At 41.4% G+C, this 18,384-nt stretch overlaps 2 protein-coding genes across 11 annotated transcripts in view; both read left to right on the top strand.

The window, feature by feature from the left end:
* hsd17b1 (hydroxysteroid (17-beta) dehydrogenase 1) overlaps positions 1 to 14,779 on the top strand; it is a 31,635-nt gene extending 16,856 nt beyond the window's left edge. For 2 of the 10 annotated variants that reach the window (XM_089018373.1, XM_089018374.1), the window contains 8 exons: positions 1,579 to 1,733; positions 5,357 to 5,457; positions 8,657 to 8,817; positions 12,421 to 12,582; positions 12,770 to 12,949; positions 13,170 to 13,263; positions 13,335 to 13,518; positions 13,682 to 14,778. In XM_089018373.1, coding sequence (XP_088874499.1) covers positions 8,784 to 8,817; positions 12,421 to 12,582; positions 12,770 to 12,949; positions 13,170 to 13,263; positions 13,335 to 13,518; positions 13,682 to 13,837 — 810 coding nt within the window. In that variant the 5' untranslated portion in view covers positions 1,579 to 1,733; positions 5,357 to 5,457; positions 8,657 to 8,783 and the 3' untranslated portion in view covers positions 13,838 to 14,778. Of the gene's footprint in view, positions 1 to 1,578; positions 1,734 to 5,128; positions 5,285 to 5,356; positions 5,458 to 8,656; positions 8,818 to 9,960; positions 12,213 to 12,420; positions 12,583 to 12,769; positions 12,950 to 13,169; positions 13,264 to 13,334; positions 13,519 to 13,681 lie in introns of those variants that run through there. The other 8 variants (XM_089018376.1, XM_089018375.1, XM_089018377.1 and 5 more) reach the window with 8 other exon arrangements.
* A 110-nt stretch (positions 14,780 to 14,889) lies between these two features.
* Positions 14,890 to 18,338, top strand: LOC148885532 (coenzyme Q-binding protein COQ10 homolog, mitochondrial-like). Its single transcript, XM_089018946.1, has 5 exons — positions 14,890 to 15,096; positions 15,646 to 15,798; positions 16,108 to 16,300; positions 17,189 to 17,290; positions 18,022 to 18,338. Exons 1-5 carry the CDS (start codon positions 14,993 to 14,995, stop codon positions 18,172 to 18,174), a joined length of 705 nt encoding a protein of 234 aa, XP_088875072.1. The 5' UTR covers positions 14,890 to 14,992; the 3' UTR covers positions 18,175 to 18,338.
* Positions 18,339 to 18,384: the final 46 nt, after the last annotated feature.

Genomic DNA, 18,384 nt, shown 5'->3' with positions numbered 1-18,384 from the left:
AAACTTTAATCCGTTTAAGTCCCAATGAGCATGAAATGTTCATTGGAAGCACTTTTGCAAAGCCAAAACCAACGCCTGCTTTGCTTTACAAAATTGTCTTTTTTCCAATATCGTTGCAATACAAGATAAACTTGTTTCCGAAGAAATCAAAAAGAATTCCAAACAAAAAGTAAAGCTTGTGCCAAGCAATCAATTGCATGGCAGTTGCAAAGACACAGTTGAATAGTCTATTTTTACTATTTTTTTTTGAAAAATGATCAATATCTATCTAGCGTATCTAGCTATTGTATCTAGCTATCTAGCTATCTACCTATATAGCCATCTGTATATTTATCTATCTATCTAACTATCGAGTTTTAATTAAGACTTAATTCATCTTTTTATTTCAAGACTAATGTGTCATTTAACATAAATGTGTAAAAGTAATTGTGCCAATTTTATTTTTTGGGGGGCGTGGGGATACAAAATCTAACTGCAATGAAAATCAAACTGCAATATGAGCCTCGTGATGGCGTGAGTTGTCATTGTGAAAATGGAAAACTGGCGATAGGATCTCATGGAAAATGCAATACTAACTAGCTACCCCTCCTCACGTGTCCGCTCCGCGCCCCGTCACTTGGATACATACACATCCGAACACACCCAGAGGGACGTAGAGGCATTCCGCGTGAGCTCACGGCATAGTGATGTTCTCGCACATCTCGGCACGAGGTGACAGAAAGATACCGCCTCTGGCTGAAGCTTTCACAAATGTAAATTGTACAGTATGTATATGGTGTACACACAAGTCTGATTTGCTTTGTGGATGAGCATCTATTGAAGATGTCGGCTTCCGCGGCCCTCTTGCTGCAGCAAGTGCTCCAGATGCCACATGGCAGGGTTCAGAGGTCACCTTGGGCTGGATGACGGCCCGCTGAGGTGTGACACAGGGTTGCTTGATCAGTCTTTTGGAGTGCCGGGATAAAACGGTGAAAACGAACACAGGTCGATAGATGTCAACTCCACGCAGTAATGCCCAAACCAAAAATCTCAATACGAGACCCACAAAAAAATACCCATTCAGTGTATTGCCCACCACAGAGTGACACATGCTGAAAATCATTTTCCTCTAATTGTCACTGAGCCTTCAATCAGACAGACATGCATCATTTTAGAAAGAACCCTCATGCTAACCACAATGCTGCCAGCTCAAAAACACTCCCAAAGATGAAAATGATTGGCAAGGATAAATAACGATCAACAACATTAAAGTGACTGCAGAGTCAACATCAGCTTGGAATAATATTGAATCGGCAGGAGCTAAGAAACAAGATCGATCGAAAATGTGACAGCGTGACATACTAGCATTGCTGTTGTGCATAATGCGCGATGGCAATCATTCAATGCAAGGTGACAGCTTGCGCCCCCGTTTTTTGGCCCTTTGTGCTTCCACGTGCGGTCTCAAGCAGAGGAGGGGAAGGGAGGTCATAGTTCAGGCAGTGGTGCGAATCCTCCTTTTGTTGCCGCATCAGTTACACTCCAGTCAATACATGGTTGTCAATAGTTTCAAGCTTGAACAGATGTTTTGTGTGTTTACAGATGACATCACCGAAGGAGATAATTTCATGCAACAAAATCAAAAACAAAACACTTGGATAAAAACTGACAATGCGTTTGGAATATGGAGTACCAAAAGGACAAAGTATCCCATGAGATCTTGCGTGATATCGAATTGGCACAGGATCCATCACCAGGTCATTTTCTCATAACCAAAATTGAATTCTAAACTGCAGACACGTATTTTGTTTGTTTGTTTGTTTGTTTTTGATAGACACTGTGCTAAATGATAAAATAGAGACGGGCAACGTCCATTCACCAGTTACTTCATCAAGAATCTTATTTGTGAAATGAATTTGGAAGCATAGTCAGTTTCTTGGACCCCACACATCCATGACCCGAATGAGGATAACCGGGACAAAAAAATAGACAGTAAGCACGGCATTTTCATATTTGAAGTATGATTCAGTGTATTATTCAATTGGATTTGGCTGACATTTCACAAGTCTTAGGAAAACTCCAAATGAAAGCCAGCCTCACACTTCAACGAGTCATTTTTGTGCGGTGGTTGCGCACAAATTATCAGATCGCACATGGCGGCCCAGTCAGACATTTTTTTAACTCTCATGCAAATGAATATGTGACCCATACATTGAACAGAGGATAAAATCCTTTTGCAAGCTGTGTGACATCGGTCTAGTCCCAAAGTCGTGCAGCAAATCTTATCTGGTGCAATTGTTGATCTGATAACAGCCATTGAGCCTTCTCATTCAATCCACAAAGTACATCAACGCCATTCGCTTTGCGACCAACAAAACCTCTCAGACAGCTTGCTATAGAGAATCTGTGTCTTTGCACAGCCACGACTTATAACTCATGTCAGCTGACAGTCTTTCACGCCTTCCTCGTTCAGTGTCTTTCGTATTGAACGAGGCACTTAGTCAAGTTACGTAATAGACAACGAACCCAAAGGGCACCTATTAACCTTTCCTGGGTTCTTCCATTCATTGCAAACGGTTTGGGCCAAATTCCTTCTTGCAATACATTTACATTCCTCCGTACCGTTTCCCATAAAGATGAAACTGAGGACAAATCCAATAAAAGATACTGTCAATGTTAAATGGGGACTCTGGGGCTCCTTGTCACGACTTGAATGGGAATATAAAACACTCTGGCAGGGATTCAGATTGAGTAGGATCGAGAACTGCCTTCTATCACGATGGTCTAACCAGGAGTGGGGCTTCGTAAAGCCCCAGAGCTGAAACTATGCCTTGCGATGTTCAGAACTCTACCCCATCTGTTCATCATCATCATCATCATCATCATCATCATCATCATCATCATCATCATCATCATCATCATCAATCATCAATAATAATCAATCATCATCATCAGTCCTGATACAGTGAAAATAGGACAGACTTCATCGCTTCTTCATTCATGTCCAAGCCTTTTTTTTTTAAAGACAAGAGCCCCTTTCTTTTTGATGGTCAGTCTGCTCAGTGAGGAACTTTCTCACAGGAAACGAGAGCGTCGGCGGTCAACAGCTGTTTGATTATTAGGTCTCGTGAGCGTCGCTGCGGCGAAGTTCGGGCATGCCAAGAATGTGGCGCCCATATGATGAATCTCAAGGAATACTCCCTGCTGACGCAAAAGGGCAATGATGGATGGAATCCGCTGCCACTTTTATGCTAAACTTGAGGAGAGAGTGAGAGAAGGCAATGGTCTTTCCGTCTGGGAAGACTTGTATTATATGGACAAAAGTATTTGGGCAATGCAGCTCAATGTTTTAGTCTAGTGTCTTTCCGGACCACGTCACCAAACACCACAGTGACGACTTGGCCCCGTTTAAATAGCCAGACTAACACCTGTGATGAGAATCAGAGGATACACTGTGGTTGAACAACTTTTCTAGCTGTGTTTTGATTTTTGATCAGAATTGTCTTTTACCACAATTTAAAAACCAATGTCTTGGGTTGATTTTCATGATTTTTTTAGGGTTGGGGCACTAACATCCATCCATCCATCCATCCATCCATCCATCCATTTTGTCATCCATTTATCCTGACATGGGTCATAGGTCATGCTGGAGCCTTTCCCAGGTGTCTTTGGGCAGTAGGCCGTAGCTTGAATCGAACCCTACAACTGTGAGGCACTAACCATTCGTACAAACAATTCTGTCCAATTTTATGCCTGCACGATTAACATGGCAATTCCTTTACTAGTCTCAAAAACTTCACACAATTAGAAATGATTAATCAATACTAAAATTAGTATCAGAGGCGTGCACTTCACAGAGATGAAGCTATTTTCATTCGACGACATCCCATGATTGCAATCCAATATTGGGGAAATGAAAAACTGGGAAAAAAATAGAAAATGGCGTTTTGTTTTGGTTTTTTTTGACGTTATGTATTGGAGTTGACTATCGTTCTGTCTTCCGTCTTGCCAGAATTGACATTTTCCAATTTTCCACGGGTGAAACAAATACCCTATCAGTTTGAAATGGAAAGACCCATGGCCTGCTGCTCGTTATATAACCGACTGACATACGATGACATGATCTGCTCTGAAAAATTTGCCATGCACGCAAACTTTTCGGAATGTATTTTGCATTCTGTGAACTCATCATAAATCACCTCGCGGCATTCATCATGGCCCCATATGCAACGCTTAGCGGCGTCTGCCAGATGAACTTAAATTATACGCTGAGAAGGGTTTATGTAATTCTCAGCACGTTTGATTAATTGACAGGTCACCCCAGATCGCCATTCCCTGTGATTTCTTCAAAACATTTGCTTGTTGGATTTATAATCCCAAGAGGGATCATTATTTTTTCCCCCCACTGTTTCCCACCAGTGATGTTCAAGAAGTCACCGTGACCTCCTTTGACTTACGAGAACCAACGTCAGCGCAAATTCCAATAACTCTCCTAGATAGAAGGGTCGAAATATTTGGCCCGAAAGAGGACGAAGGCGACATAACGTTGTCATCCATCTCACAGGCAATAAAATAAAATAACAAGGCGGGCACTGACGTGACAGAATAAGAAGTCGTGTGTGTGTGAACAACATATATGTGGGCCCTAGGCGAGCCTTTAATGAGGAAGTTGCGTGAAAAGGTGATAAGACGGGTCCTTGGGAATGATTTGAATGCATCTTCCATTCGATAGCGTGCGGGATAAGGTTGTGTAATTGAGCCGACTTACATAATAATCAAGCTCTCCAACTATTGTGCGACACAGAGGTCTGAAACTACTGTTTGACATAATTTTTGAGCAACGTGACAACAATAGAAATGAATTACAAGAGATGTATTTATCTACTCTAACACCAATTGAAAACATTTGTCAGGACAAGACTTATTTGTTTAGCAGCTACAAATAAATGTGGAGATTTTTCAGAGTCGAGCCGCTTCTCCTCCACATACAGAGGAGCCAAATGAGGTGGCTTGGACATGTGATTAGGATTCCTCCTGGGCGCCTCCCTGGTGAGGTGTTCCTGGCATGCCCCACTGGCAAAGGCCCCGGGGACAACTCAGGACACGCTGGAGAGACTATGTCTCCCAGCTGGCCTGAGAACGCCTCAGGCTCCGCCAGGACGAGCTGGAAGAAGTGGCTAGGGAGAGGGAAGTCTGTGCTTCCCTACTGAAGCTGCTGCCTCTGCGAACCGACCCCGGATAAGTGGCAGAAGATGGATAGATGGATGGATGTTTTTACTTTTTTTGTCGTTCATGACCACTGTGTTGGGTAACAGGCTGACGAAAAATGCTCGACTGCCTTATTATTCTTTTTTATCGTAAATCCATTCTTTTATTTCAGGGTTTGTATGGCTCGTTTGGTTCTCATTTCCACCTGCTCCAGTCAACCGGATTGACTGTTTCTACCAATCAGCTCCTTCAGGCGACTCGTGTCTAGCGCAGGTGTGTCTCATCTTGTATCATTTATAAATATTATTATTTTCTTTTTACATCCATCCTTTCTTTCATTCTGTCTTGGCTCATTGTTATTGATACAAGTCCTCTTGTGGTGTCGTGCTTCCAATAGTGTAATCCAATTTGAAAATTTTGACTTGTTTTACAACAAAATATGACAGTAGCGGAGGGAGTAATGAAAGCGTGAAAGTTGACTGTCGCAATTCAACGGTTCCCAATCGATGTGCCAATAACAACTGTGTCACAAAAAAAACAAAACAAATATTATGTCAAGCACTGGGAATGCGCCAGCAATGAAGACAGGTAACATTTCTCTTCGGGCGGAGTGCGAGACAACTATTCAGTCGAGGTAATGACAAGGATTAGCCTGTGGACCGTGAGAGCGTGGGACTCTCCGATGTAGTGGTCCGGAGCAGGTGACAAAGAACTTTATCGGAATATGATCTCAATGCATCCGTGGTGTCAGAGAAGAATAAAAGCCGCTCTGTCATTGTGTTCTCCGCTTAGGGTGAATTGAAAGCGTAGGAATGAAAGTACAGCCGAGGCATGGAGGAAGTGGATTCCGTTCACAGTATTGTCATGTGTACTCCCCTCCCCACTGGTTCATAAAATAACAAGTATTTATAAGGAATTTTTGGAGCATCTTGCATAACGAATAATGACGTGTGAATGAAAAAAAAATGGATTGCTGTTGTCGAAAAGCAATCGTTTTTAATAGCCGCCTCCAGATATTATACGTTGTGTACAAAGATTAGCCTTAATAAAACACATAGGGGTGTGTTTTAATCATTCAAAACTTTGTTTGTTTGTAGGAACATTGAGCTCGATAACAGTATGTTCTGAATCAACCCCCCCCCCCCAAAAAAAAAAAAAAGCTGATGACATCTGGATTTTGGCTTGTTTTCCAAACACTTCCCTTTCCTTGGCAAGATGGGGTATTAGACCAAAGGATGTCAAATGTTTGTGAATTTCTTAACTCACTACCATTCCCGAATTTTTTCGGGAATTGGAAAGCATGACGTGGAGCGCCATTCCCAAATGTTTTGGATTGGATGGATTGGATTGGATTTGCCTTTATTAGTCTCGCAGTGGAGAAATTTACATTTCACAGCAGCAAAATTATGAAAGAATAATGAGTTTTCGGATTTAGTTTTTTTTCTTGCGGGGGGTGCCGATTAAGCATTGGTCAGACCTATTGCAATGTTTTTTCCCTTCCACGAGGAGGAAGCATTTGCCTTTTGTACAGCCGCCCCCGATTCAAGCTCTGATAACTCCAGACTCATATGACTTGGGAATTAACTCTTTTTTTCTGATGAAAGAAGAGAGTCGAAGGTTTCTTACGCTGCATTGAATGATTATGTAGTCCTGTAACTGAATATTCTGTGGATCCTGCAATTTGAGTGAAAATGACAAAAACCCTGGCACTGGAGTGGGAACATTTTTTGCACATCGTCTGGCAGTGAATGAGTTAAAGAATATTTTATGATGATGGGCTGCATATTAAAATAAACTCAATTTGACCAAACATCAAGCCAGGCGCCATCGTGAAAGTATAAGGGTATAAAGACAAGAGACTCATTCGACTCAATTCAAGTGATCACCTTGTCAGCATTGACCTCCTTTAGTGAGCCTGTCATTAACTTAAGTCGGTTTTACAGTGCCAGCGAGAAGTAGGATGAGTCTTTGCACATCTGGAAATAGATTCAAAAACATGTGAACGAAAAATGGTGCCAAATGCCGGCTTGTTTTCAGGGGCATACTGCGTCTGCATACGCAAGTATTCGTTAGGCCGGCTGTAAACAAGACAGTAACCCGGCAACCGTCCGAGGAGATCAGTGGAGTCAGGCTAATTGAACATGAGCAACAGGACAAGAATGTACAGTGTGAAAGACTATCTTAATGGGTGGTGGGAGACTAGAGCGTAGAAAAAAACAACAAAGACACAAAATGGCAAAGATTTGATAAGTTCCCAATGAAAAACAGTCCAGCTTCTCTTTTTTTGGCAAACTGCTTAAGGGACAACCGACACCATTTTTTGTTTCCTAACTGACATCAGAAAAACGTTTTATAGCATCTAAAATACCCAAAACACGCATTCTGATATTTTTAGTCAAATGAAAAACACCAATAAAAATGACTTAAAGTGTCCAAAAACGACTTCAAAATGACACCGGAAATGGCCAGTTTCAGAAGGTCCCGCCCCCTTGTTTGTGACGTCACACAAAGACATCTTGCCTTGCTTTAGATTCAAAACAAGATTCGGAGAAGATGCTTTCTTGTTACTCACCCAGTTATAATGAATGATAACCTGTAACCTGATAAGAAGATAATCTGCTCCACTGTCCTGACCACTTGTCCCTGAAAGGGTTAATGCTTATGTGTCAAAATCAAGGCCCGCGGGCCAAATCTGGTCCACCACATCATTTTATTTGGCCCACAAAAGCAAATGAAACTTGTGAAATTCCATGATGGTTGCTAAAGTCCGAACTAAAATTTCAAATTGTAACATGTAAACCACAATAAGTCATGTTTTTTCACTCCAAAATTGAAAACCACATATTCATTAATTTGTTGTGCGCTCTATATGTAAGATGTGGTGGGGATTAAACATTGTGTAATGGCTTCTCCAAATTCATAACGGTCCCCAAGAAGAAACCATAACTACAATATTGCCCGCGGCAAAAACATGATTTTAACACCCTAGGGTTAATGCTACCTATGTTGGTTCCTTGATTTGTTTGTATTTAAGTAAAAAAACAGATCCCCTTGAAACTAAATCAGCATTAGCACCACAAAGGCCGGTTACTGGAGCAGGAATGGGAAATACTTTTGAGTATTCATGTAAAAGACAAAAGAGCATGCATGCTTCCCGTGTTGTGCATGTATTCTGCTATTTCCCGGGGCTTGTAGGATTTATAAACAAACTGGTTCTGTGGAATGCAGAATGCGGTGGGTTAAGGAAGCGCCCCTGAGGGTTCCAGATGACGTCCAGACCACGATATAACACCTTAACTTCAAATGTTGACCCACATATCCAAATGCCTGGGAAGATGTAAGGAAATCAGAATTTGTGAACCCGTTTGGGCCAGAAGGGTCAACATTTTGGGAATAAAACGGTTTCAGGAAATCTGATTTTTGAGATTTGAAGCCAAAAAAGGTGCTGACCGTGAACTTTCTGTGTGTTCAGCGTCCATTCAGACTTTCCACAAGTCGTCTCCTGTTTCATCCAGTGATGATTATAGCAGGAAGCAACAAAGCCCAATGCGATCCTGCCATTGAACTTTTGACTCCTCAGTCAATTTTCTTCATGAAACATGCCCCATGCTCGTGTGCGGAAGACCATCTCAGGTATATGAAATGATCCTCACAGGAGCATATCTTGTTAATGCCTTTTGCAGTATTGCAGCCGTTTTGGATTTTTACCATTGACATCTCACGGAGGGGCAACTCAAGGTCTTTGACTGGATGTTTTGGTAATGAAGCTCAGGAGCCGCAGGGAACTTTGGTGGCTTATGCGTACAGTCGTCAAAAAGAAGATTCCCTGGAGGGATAGATCTAAAAATACAGAGTTAAAACTGTTTAAAAAATGTGAATAGATTCCAGGATTTGCAGAATTTCTGTTAGGAAAAGCACGTGATGAACAGGGAGTTGCGACGTAAGGCGAGACAAGGTCATAAACTCTGCCTCATAAACTCATGATAAATACGAATTCTGATTGACACAGGTGACCTGTGACTTAAGTCATTCACTGCCAGACATGTGCAAAAATGTGTCCACTCCAGTGCCAGGATTTTTGTCATTGTCAATCGAATTCCGGGACCCATAGAATATTGAGTTTTAGGACTTCATAAAGATTCATTGCTGCGTAAGAATCTTTAAACTCTCTTCTTTCATTAGAAAAAAAATGAGTTAATTCATAAATTATATGGGTTTGGAGTTAGATGAGCTTGAAATGAGGACGGCTGAAAATACAATGCAATATATACATATTGGTTTATATAGTGCTTTAACAACAGCTGAAGGTGGAACAAAGGGCGAACATGGACAAAAGACAAATGCTGTCCCCTCATGGAAAGGAAAAAAATATTGCCAGAGGTCTGACTGGCGCTTTATCTGCACCCCCCGCATGAAAAAAAAAAAACAGAGCAAATTCGGGACTGGCGCTCAACGTCACACTTTTCATTTCCCAAATAAATTCGGGACTGGCAATGAATATGGTGACAGTTGTCTCCTCCTGAATGTACTCTTGAAAAAGGACATCTTTCCCCCTTTCCTGGTCGTCTTCTGCTTTCGTATATTTGACACTTGAACCTTGTAGCAGAAATTGATTTCAACTATTCAACTATACCTCCAAACACACAGAAAAAGGACACCCTTATCCCCAGGGCACCTTCAAATATTCTGAAGCTGAAGCTGGAACAAAGCGCGAACATAGAAACATGGTAAATTCTGCCTCTTGGTGGTGGGAGACCATGGCCAGCGCTTTATCGGCACCCAAACAAAAAAAAAAAAAAAACCCGAACAAATTCGTGAATGGCGGTCTACGTCATATTTTCAATTCCCGAATAAATTCGTGAATGGCAGTGAATGAGTTAACAGCTTTCAAATTTCATTTGATGAAGATGTCCTTGCTTGTTATTCATTTATTTAGTTGTACTCAGTTCATCCTGTCTAATTGATATCTAATTATAACCAGATTCTTTTCTTACAGACAGTGTATTGTAGGTGTTCAAGTGCCTGACATGTTTCGGCATACATTTCCGCCTTTGTCAGTGTCCACTCTGACGGAGACGGAACTTAAATTATTCATTTATTTATTTAGTTTTTGACAAGACATTAGTTGCGTCAAGGAATTGAGCGCACTTGAAATCTGATTACGCCTCATAATGGTGACATTTACTATCATCCCTATAACCACATTAACTTAACACCTCTTCATCTCTTTAAATTGGACATTTCACTTGGACATCCTGTCTCGACTTCCCACTGAGAAGTACTTTCATAGTACTACAAACCTCACATTGTATCCGCCGCACCACGCGCTCACTTCATTTGTCGGCCTTTAAATAGTATTTCCAATGTGACCCGGCAGCTACCAGAGGCGCCGCGCATGGCTTGACACTGGGTAGATGTCGGTATGCATAAGTCACTCTCGCAATACTCCGAATGTTTCTGTTTTAAACCCAACCGGATGACTTACATTCCTTACAAACAGTTCCTGAATGACTTCCCTGGAGCTGAAAAGTTTTAATGCTTCTCCAGAATGTGTTTATAGTATATTTCCAGGCCCTTACCGAGTCGTGGGGATTTAATTAACAACATGTATTATGAAATTCAATTCTGGGAGCGTGCTTCAATATTCTATGGTTTAGGTTTCACTGCAGTCATATGGAGGTTAAAAATGAATGTTGGAATTTGCTTTTTCCACTTGTAAAAAGGCCAGAAAGCGGTTGAAAGAAGTAGCATCACATGATGTGTGTGGAGTGCCAATGCTAGATGAAGTTAAGAGAAATAAAAGCCACTCAAGACTCAATATGTGACGCCCTAAATTTAGGATCATCAGATAAACAAGTCAATGACACCTTAGTTTCCCTAAATCATTTAGTGAAACCGAACAGCTATGAAAGGAATGCAGACTGTTTTTCTTTTGAACTGGTTAGCGCCTCTCGCTAAGCAGACATGTAAGGCATGTGTTACCTATTATAACATAAATCAATTACTGCTCCTCTTGTGTATTTGTACCAGTCAAACGCTTTTGTTGTCAACTACAATCCACTGTTTGGATGTGCAATCCTTTGTACTTCCCAAAGAACCGTCTTACATAAGGAGCGCGCCGCATTTGAGGTCTTTTTCTACTTCTGTATTGCCCCAAGAATATTGTGTGAAACTCTTTGAAGTGGTAATGTTATGAATGTGAGTCTCTTGTTTTGTAACTGTGTGCAAAAAAAAGTAATAACGTAACATTGACCCGCTGATAATTTTGCTGGGTCTATTTTTAAACTGAGATTTGAATCGAGAAACTCAGAACTGTAAGGCACATGTAACGACGACTGACCACTCATTGATGTGGAGTCGCTTCGATATTGACGGTATCTAACACAATTAATATTTGTTTATTGTCAAGAAGTCAAAACAGTTTGATGGTTTGAATATGGCAATGGATCGATGCTATTTTCTCAGGTCAGATGGAATCAATTCTAACCAGCCAGAAACTGAACAGGGTTGATGAAAGTGATACATTTCCCCAATTAATTAACTTTGCCTTCGATAGGTTGGAAATATTGATTCAGAAATGGAACTTTTCAATGGTGTATCAAAAACATAAGCATAAATAACAAACACATTATTGTGTGTGACACTACCCTGGCCACATCAACTCGACCTATTTCTTTTTACTGTGGAGTCTTTCGTGATGTTCTGCTGCCCCCCTGTGGACTTTAAGATACCCCTTCAATCCCCCCCTGTCAAATAAAGTCTTGCACTTCCCATACCCCACATGAAAAACAAACCGGCAACAAGGACATGGGAATGTAACGGGAGGACTGCAGGTGTCAGATAATGGAAAGATGTTTGGGGATGAGGTGACCTTGGGGGACTGATAGATGGGGAAAGACAACCTTCACTTGTCTCTCATAACGTTGGCAACATGGACAAGAAAGTGGTGTTGATCACCGGCTGCTCATCCGGCATCGGTCTAAGCCTGGCTGTCCGGTTGGCTTCGGACCCTCAACAAACATTTAAAGGTGAATGGCGATTTATCTTTATAGCTATTATAGGGATAGCTAGTAGTTAATGCCTTGGAGTTTTCATGTTCTGGGTTTGAATCTTGGAATCTGGCTAAATATCTCTGTGCTGATCTTCTTATGGAGAGGTTGCTTTTCTGTCTGCGCTTGTGTTTTTTTTTTGGGTTACTGACTTCCACAAAAATGCATCTTTGCCCGTTTTTCCAAGTCTACGCCACCATGAGGAACCTGGCCAAGAAAGAACGTCTTCTGGAGAGCGTCAAAGGTCTGCACATGGACACGCTGGACGTTCTTCAGATGGACGTCACGGATCGCCAGTCTATCTTAGACGCCAGGGACAAAGTGGCGGAGAAGCGCGTGGACATTCTCGGTACTTTCTTGTTTCTTTGGCTACACTACAATGTTCAAAACGGGAGAGGAATTTGGAACCGGATGTCAAGGCAATAACAGCTGTTAGACTATTGTTTTGTCTATGAATGCCTTATTTATACGCAGCTGTGTTTCTTTTTTCCTCTCAAATTTGTGTTTGAAGCAACTCATCTAATTGTTTCTTCTAGTCTGCAATGCCGGTGTGGGTTTGATGGGTCCACTGGAGGCTCACTCTCTGGACTCCATGAAGGAGATTCTGGAAGTCAACCTTCTGGGCACCATCCAGACCGTTAAGGCCTTCCTGCCTGGGATGAAGGCTCAACGTAATGGTCGTATCCTGGTCACAGGCAGCATTGGAGGCCTTCACGGTGAGAACAGGCAAATCGGAATCACAACCTGAATTGTTTAGTCTGGTTTTTTTTTTCCAACCCTTTAGCGATTCGAAGCACATACTTAAATTATTCCTCTTGCTTCTTGGGTCAAAGAACTGTGTTGAAGTGAGTTCAGAAACTTCGTTTAGGCAAACGTGTAACAGTTCCCGATCGCTTATTTGGTTAATCAACAAACGGTCACTATCTTGTCTCACAGGCCTTCCCTTCAACGTGCTCTACTGCGCCAGCAAGTTCGCCATCGAGGGCGCGTGCGAGAGCCTGGCCGTTCTCCTCCAACATTTCAACATCTAGTCAGTCTCCAGAACATCTTGAATTGTTACGTCATCCTCAGGAATCTGATTAATGAACGTCTATAATTCAGTGTCAGCCTGATCGAGTGTGGCCCTGTAAACACCAACTTCCTGGTCAACCTGAAGAAGGCGGAGCTCGGCGATCTTTCCCTGCAGCATGTGGACGCGCATACGTTGGGCTTGTATGAGAAATACTTGCATCATTGCAGTTATGTCTTCCAGAACGCAGCGCAGGACACAGAGGACATAGTCAAGGTAAAGCGTTGTCAATCAAAAATGACAATTACTGTCATTGTCTATCTAGGTAGACTTTTGCTCTGTTGGCTCTTGTGTAGGTAGCGTGTCCAAAGCTTAAAAAAGTGAGTTTCAAATATGTGTTGAATATTATCAACAGTGACTCAGCACTTTTTTTTACCAGGTATTTTTGGATGCCATGCAGTCACCCAGCCCAGCCTTCAGGTACTTCACCAGCGGGGCGGTGGCCCCTCTGACCGAGCTAAAGGTGATGCACCCGGACGGCCTGCGGTACATCAGCGCCATGAGCAAACTCATTTTCTCGCCTGATGAGCAGTGACTTCTGCACTTCGTTCATTTTGTCAATGTGCATTTTGAAATGAAGTTGACTCACCGTTGTTGTGCAAACTGAAAGCAGGTTCCCCGAAGGCAATAGTGCATATTAAACATTACTTTTCTTCTTGGAAATACTAATCAATGGTAACATTTAGACAAGGTATAGAAATCAGTTTCGTTGTGGTGAATATTTGAATGTACTTCTTATTTTTTTCAGGTGAAAGTTATTTGATTATGTGGTAGTTATTACACCTCACGATAAAATATATTTGAGTGTCGCTCAGCCCAACTGAAGCAAAGTCCACTTCTATCACGGGCACACACACAACTTCCTGTCATGCTTTCTCTCAACCCACGCTGTTGGTCAGTTGATCAAAAATATATTTGATTAAAAAAATCTTTCAGTTTTTCAATTAATTCTTCTTAGATTATCAACAATTTTCTGGTTTGAAAGATGAAAGTAATCTCCAAAATAGATAAATACATATTTTTCTCCTAGATTCTTGTGAGAAGACTGATTTCACAATTCAGTTACATTACTACACTTGGGTTATTTTTTATGTGACTACAATACAGTAATGTATTTTTGTGATGCTATCTTTACAGTTGTGATAATTGTGTATTGTTAGTCGTATTCGTTGTGGCGTAGAACGTATAATTATTAGCTAGTTAGCTATTAGCTATAGAGCTATCTAGCTGGCTATCTATTAGCGAGATAGCTAGCTTTCTATCTATTTGAGTTACTTCTGGGTTGAGTGAACACTCGCACGTGTGGCTCTCGCTGCTCACCCACAGAAAAACTTATACTGTGACCTTTAGAGTTTTGAAAGGCGCTTATAAATGAAATGTATTATTATCATTATAGATTAATTTAAACCAGAAAGTACTTAAAAAAATTTATGATGTCTCGTGTTCATGAAGCTACGCGTCATTATTCGTCATCGAATGATTCATTTGGGTTCAAATAAAAAAAAAAATATGAAAAGCTTCCAGTCTCGCGCTGTGATTGGCCAAGAGACGATGACGTCTGTATATTGATGGGCGGTCCCATTCTGGAGTTGTTAAACAGCCGGTTGGCAATGGGAACGTTGGCCAAAAACACTTTGGGGGAAACTTGATTTACTTAGGTTTTTTTAATTTTCATCGATAAACAAAGGCAATGTTCCACAAGTCAACTCAACAGGTCATCGGGACGCTTTTGAATGTTCTTGAAATCCATTCAAACAAGTTTTTTCGGGGAAACTCCAAACGAGGAAATGGCAGGTGAGCACACAAAAAATAAACCGAGATTGTAGTTTTGACTGAAATATCCGCAGATTCGGTCATTTATTGTTACTATCATGATGTATTTTTTGATTGATGTTGTTTACTACACAACAACTTGTTTAAAAATATATATATTATAACACACTGTTTTATACCATACTACTTTAGTAAGGTTTGTTAGAGGTTCCGTTACTGGTGTCACAATTGATATATTTTGGATTAACTTTCCCCGTCAATTTCCGCATCAGATAATCAACCAGGAAGTCTGACAAAAAGGCCCCGTGACACTTCATCCAGTGGCCTGAGCATCCATTGTTTTTCTACTTCTTTCATTCCTTTCATAAATTTGCTGCTGTGAAATGTAAATTTCTCCACTGCGAGACTATTAAAGGCAAATCTGATCCAATCCAATAGATCCTGACCTGTGGAAAATATAATGCTTACTCAAACTCATTACGTCCCTTTTCATTTTCCTCAAGCTCAAAAGTGTCATTAAAGGGACATACCTACCTTTTGATTAATTTATTCTCTTTTTTTTTTGTCAAGATACATTTGCCCTGGTGGATTTCTGATGTTGAAGAGGACCACCTTGCCTCAGTACGCTTCCTTCCCCATCGGCGCACCCCATCGCACTTTCATCAACTTGGCTGCACCCATCACTCGCCGCAGAACCGAATACGCCGAGAGCCGGACTTTAGGGTGAGTGACTCAAAGTCGCTATACACAGTTGCCTTGTGTATAGCGATGTCCCCAAAAAAATCATTTATGGCATTTGATTTTGAGTACATGCAATGGGGTTTGTGGGGGGGAGCATAGTGGGAAATGGGAGAGTGAATTGAGACCACTTTAAAAATAACAGATTCAGGACTGCAAAGCCAACTTTTCATAATATTTTGCAATGAACTTAAAAAAAAAAAAAAAATCACATATTTTTCAGTCAAACCTACTGACTGAAAATGATGTCATCATATTTAAGAACTCTAATTGTGAGCATTGTTGCATTTCCAGGTACACGCCGGAGCAAATGTTCGATGTGGTGTCCAATGTAGAGCAGTACCACCACTTTGTGCCCTGGTGCAAGAGATCTCGCGTTATCAGAAGCGAGGCTGGCGACATCCGAGCCGAGCTGCAGATTGGATTCCCGCCTGTGTTGGAGCAGTACACCTCCATCGTCACCGTTGTACCCAAGCACAAAGTCACAGTGAGTAGCAAAAATATTGCATTTCCTTTTGAAAACAGATTTTATTTAAAGGACAACCAACGCCTCCGGACTAGTTGTGTCCATAATTTGCAAAATCACTTCAAATGACTTCTACTGAGCGTTTTTTACAAAGATTCCACCGCATATAGCTATATTTTACGTTTTCAGACTCTCGCTGAATATTCAGGAAGTCTTGCTTTCGAGTTGGTGACGATTACTGACGTGACGTCACGTCTGGAACGCCACTGACCGAGAAAGCGACACACAATGCATTTTGGGTACTTTGTTTGCTCTGGAAACTTCATGTTGATGGCGAAATTAGAAGGAAAACGCAAATAACGAAATGGTGAATCGTTGCATGTTGCCAGCAGACAAATCGGCCCATCTCCAACGGAGCTTGGGCGCCATCTTGTGCATTTTCTGGGACGCTACATTGGAGTCCTGACGGCTCGAATTGATCCGGAAGGACTTTTTTAATCGATTGCAAACATTAATGCTTTCCTCTTCAGAACTATTTGAATCATATTCATAACTGAATGGGAATGGGAATCTGAAGCCATTGTTTTGATTTTAGAGCAAGGCAAGGCGTCCTGGCGTGACGTCACGAACAAGGGGGCGGTATCTTCTGAAACTTGCCATTTTCGAGGTCATTTTGAAGTAGTTTTGGGACACTAACTCATTTTTATTGGTGTTTTGCATTTGACTAAAGATATCAGCCTGCGTGTTTGGGGCATTTTAGATGCTATGAAACGTTTTTCTGATGTCAGTTAGGAAACAAAAAATGGTGTCGGTTGTCCTTGATATACTATTTTGGGATAAAATGATGTTTTAAGATTTTCCATAACTGTTGATAAACATCCTTGGTATGGGTCTTATGTTGTTCAACAGGCCTTGTGTACCAATGGGTCCCTCTTCAGCCATCTTGAGACAATCTGGAGGTTTGAACCGGGACCCAAAGACATACCGGGCTCTTGCAAAGTGCATTTCTATGTAAGTATTTCTTCTTCTTTTCCTTTCGGCGTTTCCCTTCAGCGGTCGCCACAGCGAATCAGTGTCCTCCATCTTCGGAGGTTTGATTCGCATGTTTGTTTTGGCCAAGTTTTTACGTCCAATGCCCTTCCTGACACAACCCTCTGTTTTTATCCGGGCTTGGGACTGGCACAAGAAGACACTGGCTTGTGTCCCCTTTGTGGCTACGGAACAAGCAACTCTATGAACTTAATAAAGATAAAGATGCTCAATAAAAAGGCATTGACAGCAAGGATGATAGTCACGGCAACATTCAAACAAAGTAAAACTACTCACCATTTGATGACAATGCAAAATCGGTTCAGAAATAAGCACCACATGACCTAATAATTTGACTGCATTGTTTGGAATTTGAGTAACTGTTGACCTCTCCAACATGGCCGCCACTTAGCCACGTCATTTTGCCGGCTTCTTCATTTTAAAAGATTTGGATTTGCTTTTATTAAATCACAAAATGGATGAAAAATCAATATGATAATTTCATTGTTATGCCTTGGTAGAGGCCTTCCCTGGACTGAGTGTTTTTATCAAGGGAAGCCTGATCAAGAGCGTTTCTAAATTTAGACGTGATTAGCTGTTGTCCTTGTCTGCTGAAAATAGCTTGACATGAACATCCAGGAAGTGTTTTGCCTTTCATTTTGAGTGGAAAAAAACAGTTAGCTCACATTCTTGGTCCTGCCTTCACGCTACAGGTGTCTTTTGAGTTCAAGTCGCTGCTTCATTCTCGGCTGGCCTGCTTCTTTTTTGACGAGGTTGTCAAGCAGACGGTCGGCGCCTTCGAGGCACGGGCAGCCATGCTCTTCGGACACCAGCGGGAGGCAAAACTGAGGCAGCGGTTTCCATGAGATGACCCCCCCCCCCCCAACACACATAGCTATATGGTAGTTTCATGTCAAATAATGAGTATTTATTAGTCAATATTTTATTTATCTTGGTGTGTTTGTGCTTGTGCATTTTTTCTGATTGTTTTTATTTGTTCACTTGTAGTTTTTTTTCAATTAAATTACTTTTAAATGACTTATCTTACTACTTACTTGTTTAAAATTATTTAAATC

The sequence above is a fragment of the Hippocampus bargibanti genome, linkage group LG17 (genome assembly GCF_051943395.1).
Source record: "Hippocampus bargibanti isolate YZ-2025 linkage group LG17, ASM5194339v1, whole genome shotgun sequence".
Classification (NCBI taxonomy): domain Eukaryota; kingdom Metazoa; phylum Chordata; class Actinopteri; order Syngnathiformes; family Syngnathidae; genus Hippocampus; species Hippocampus bargibanti.
The sequence above is the reverse complement of the archived record's forward strand: the minus strand, read 5'-3'. Positions and strand labels throughout refer to the sequence as shown.

What these genes read in the sequence shown, in the direction of transcription:
- LOC148885532 (XM_089018946.1), top strand. Translation starts at nt 14,993, where the DNA reads ATGTTCCACAAGTCAACTCAACAGGTCATCGGGACGCTTTTGAATGTT. An exon ending in TCCAAACGAGGAAATGGCAG is followed by an intron (nt 15,097 to 15,645) that starts GTGAGCACACAA and finishes TTTTTTGTCAAG; the next exon opens with ATACATTTGCCCTGGTGGAT. An exon ending in CTTGCAAAGTGCATTTCTAT is followed by an intron (nt 17,291 to 18,021) that starts GTAAGTATTTCT and finishes TTCACGCTACAG; the next exon opens with GTGTCTTTTGAGTTCAAGTC.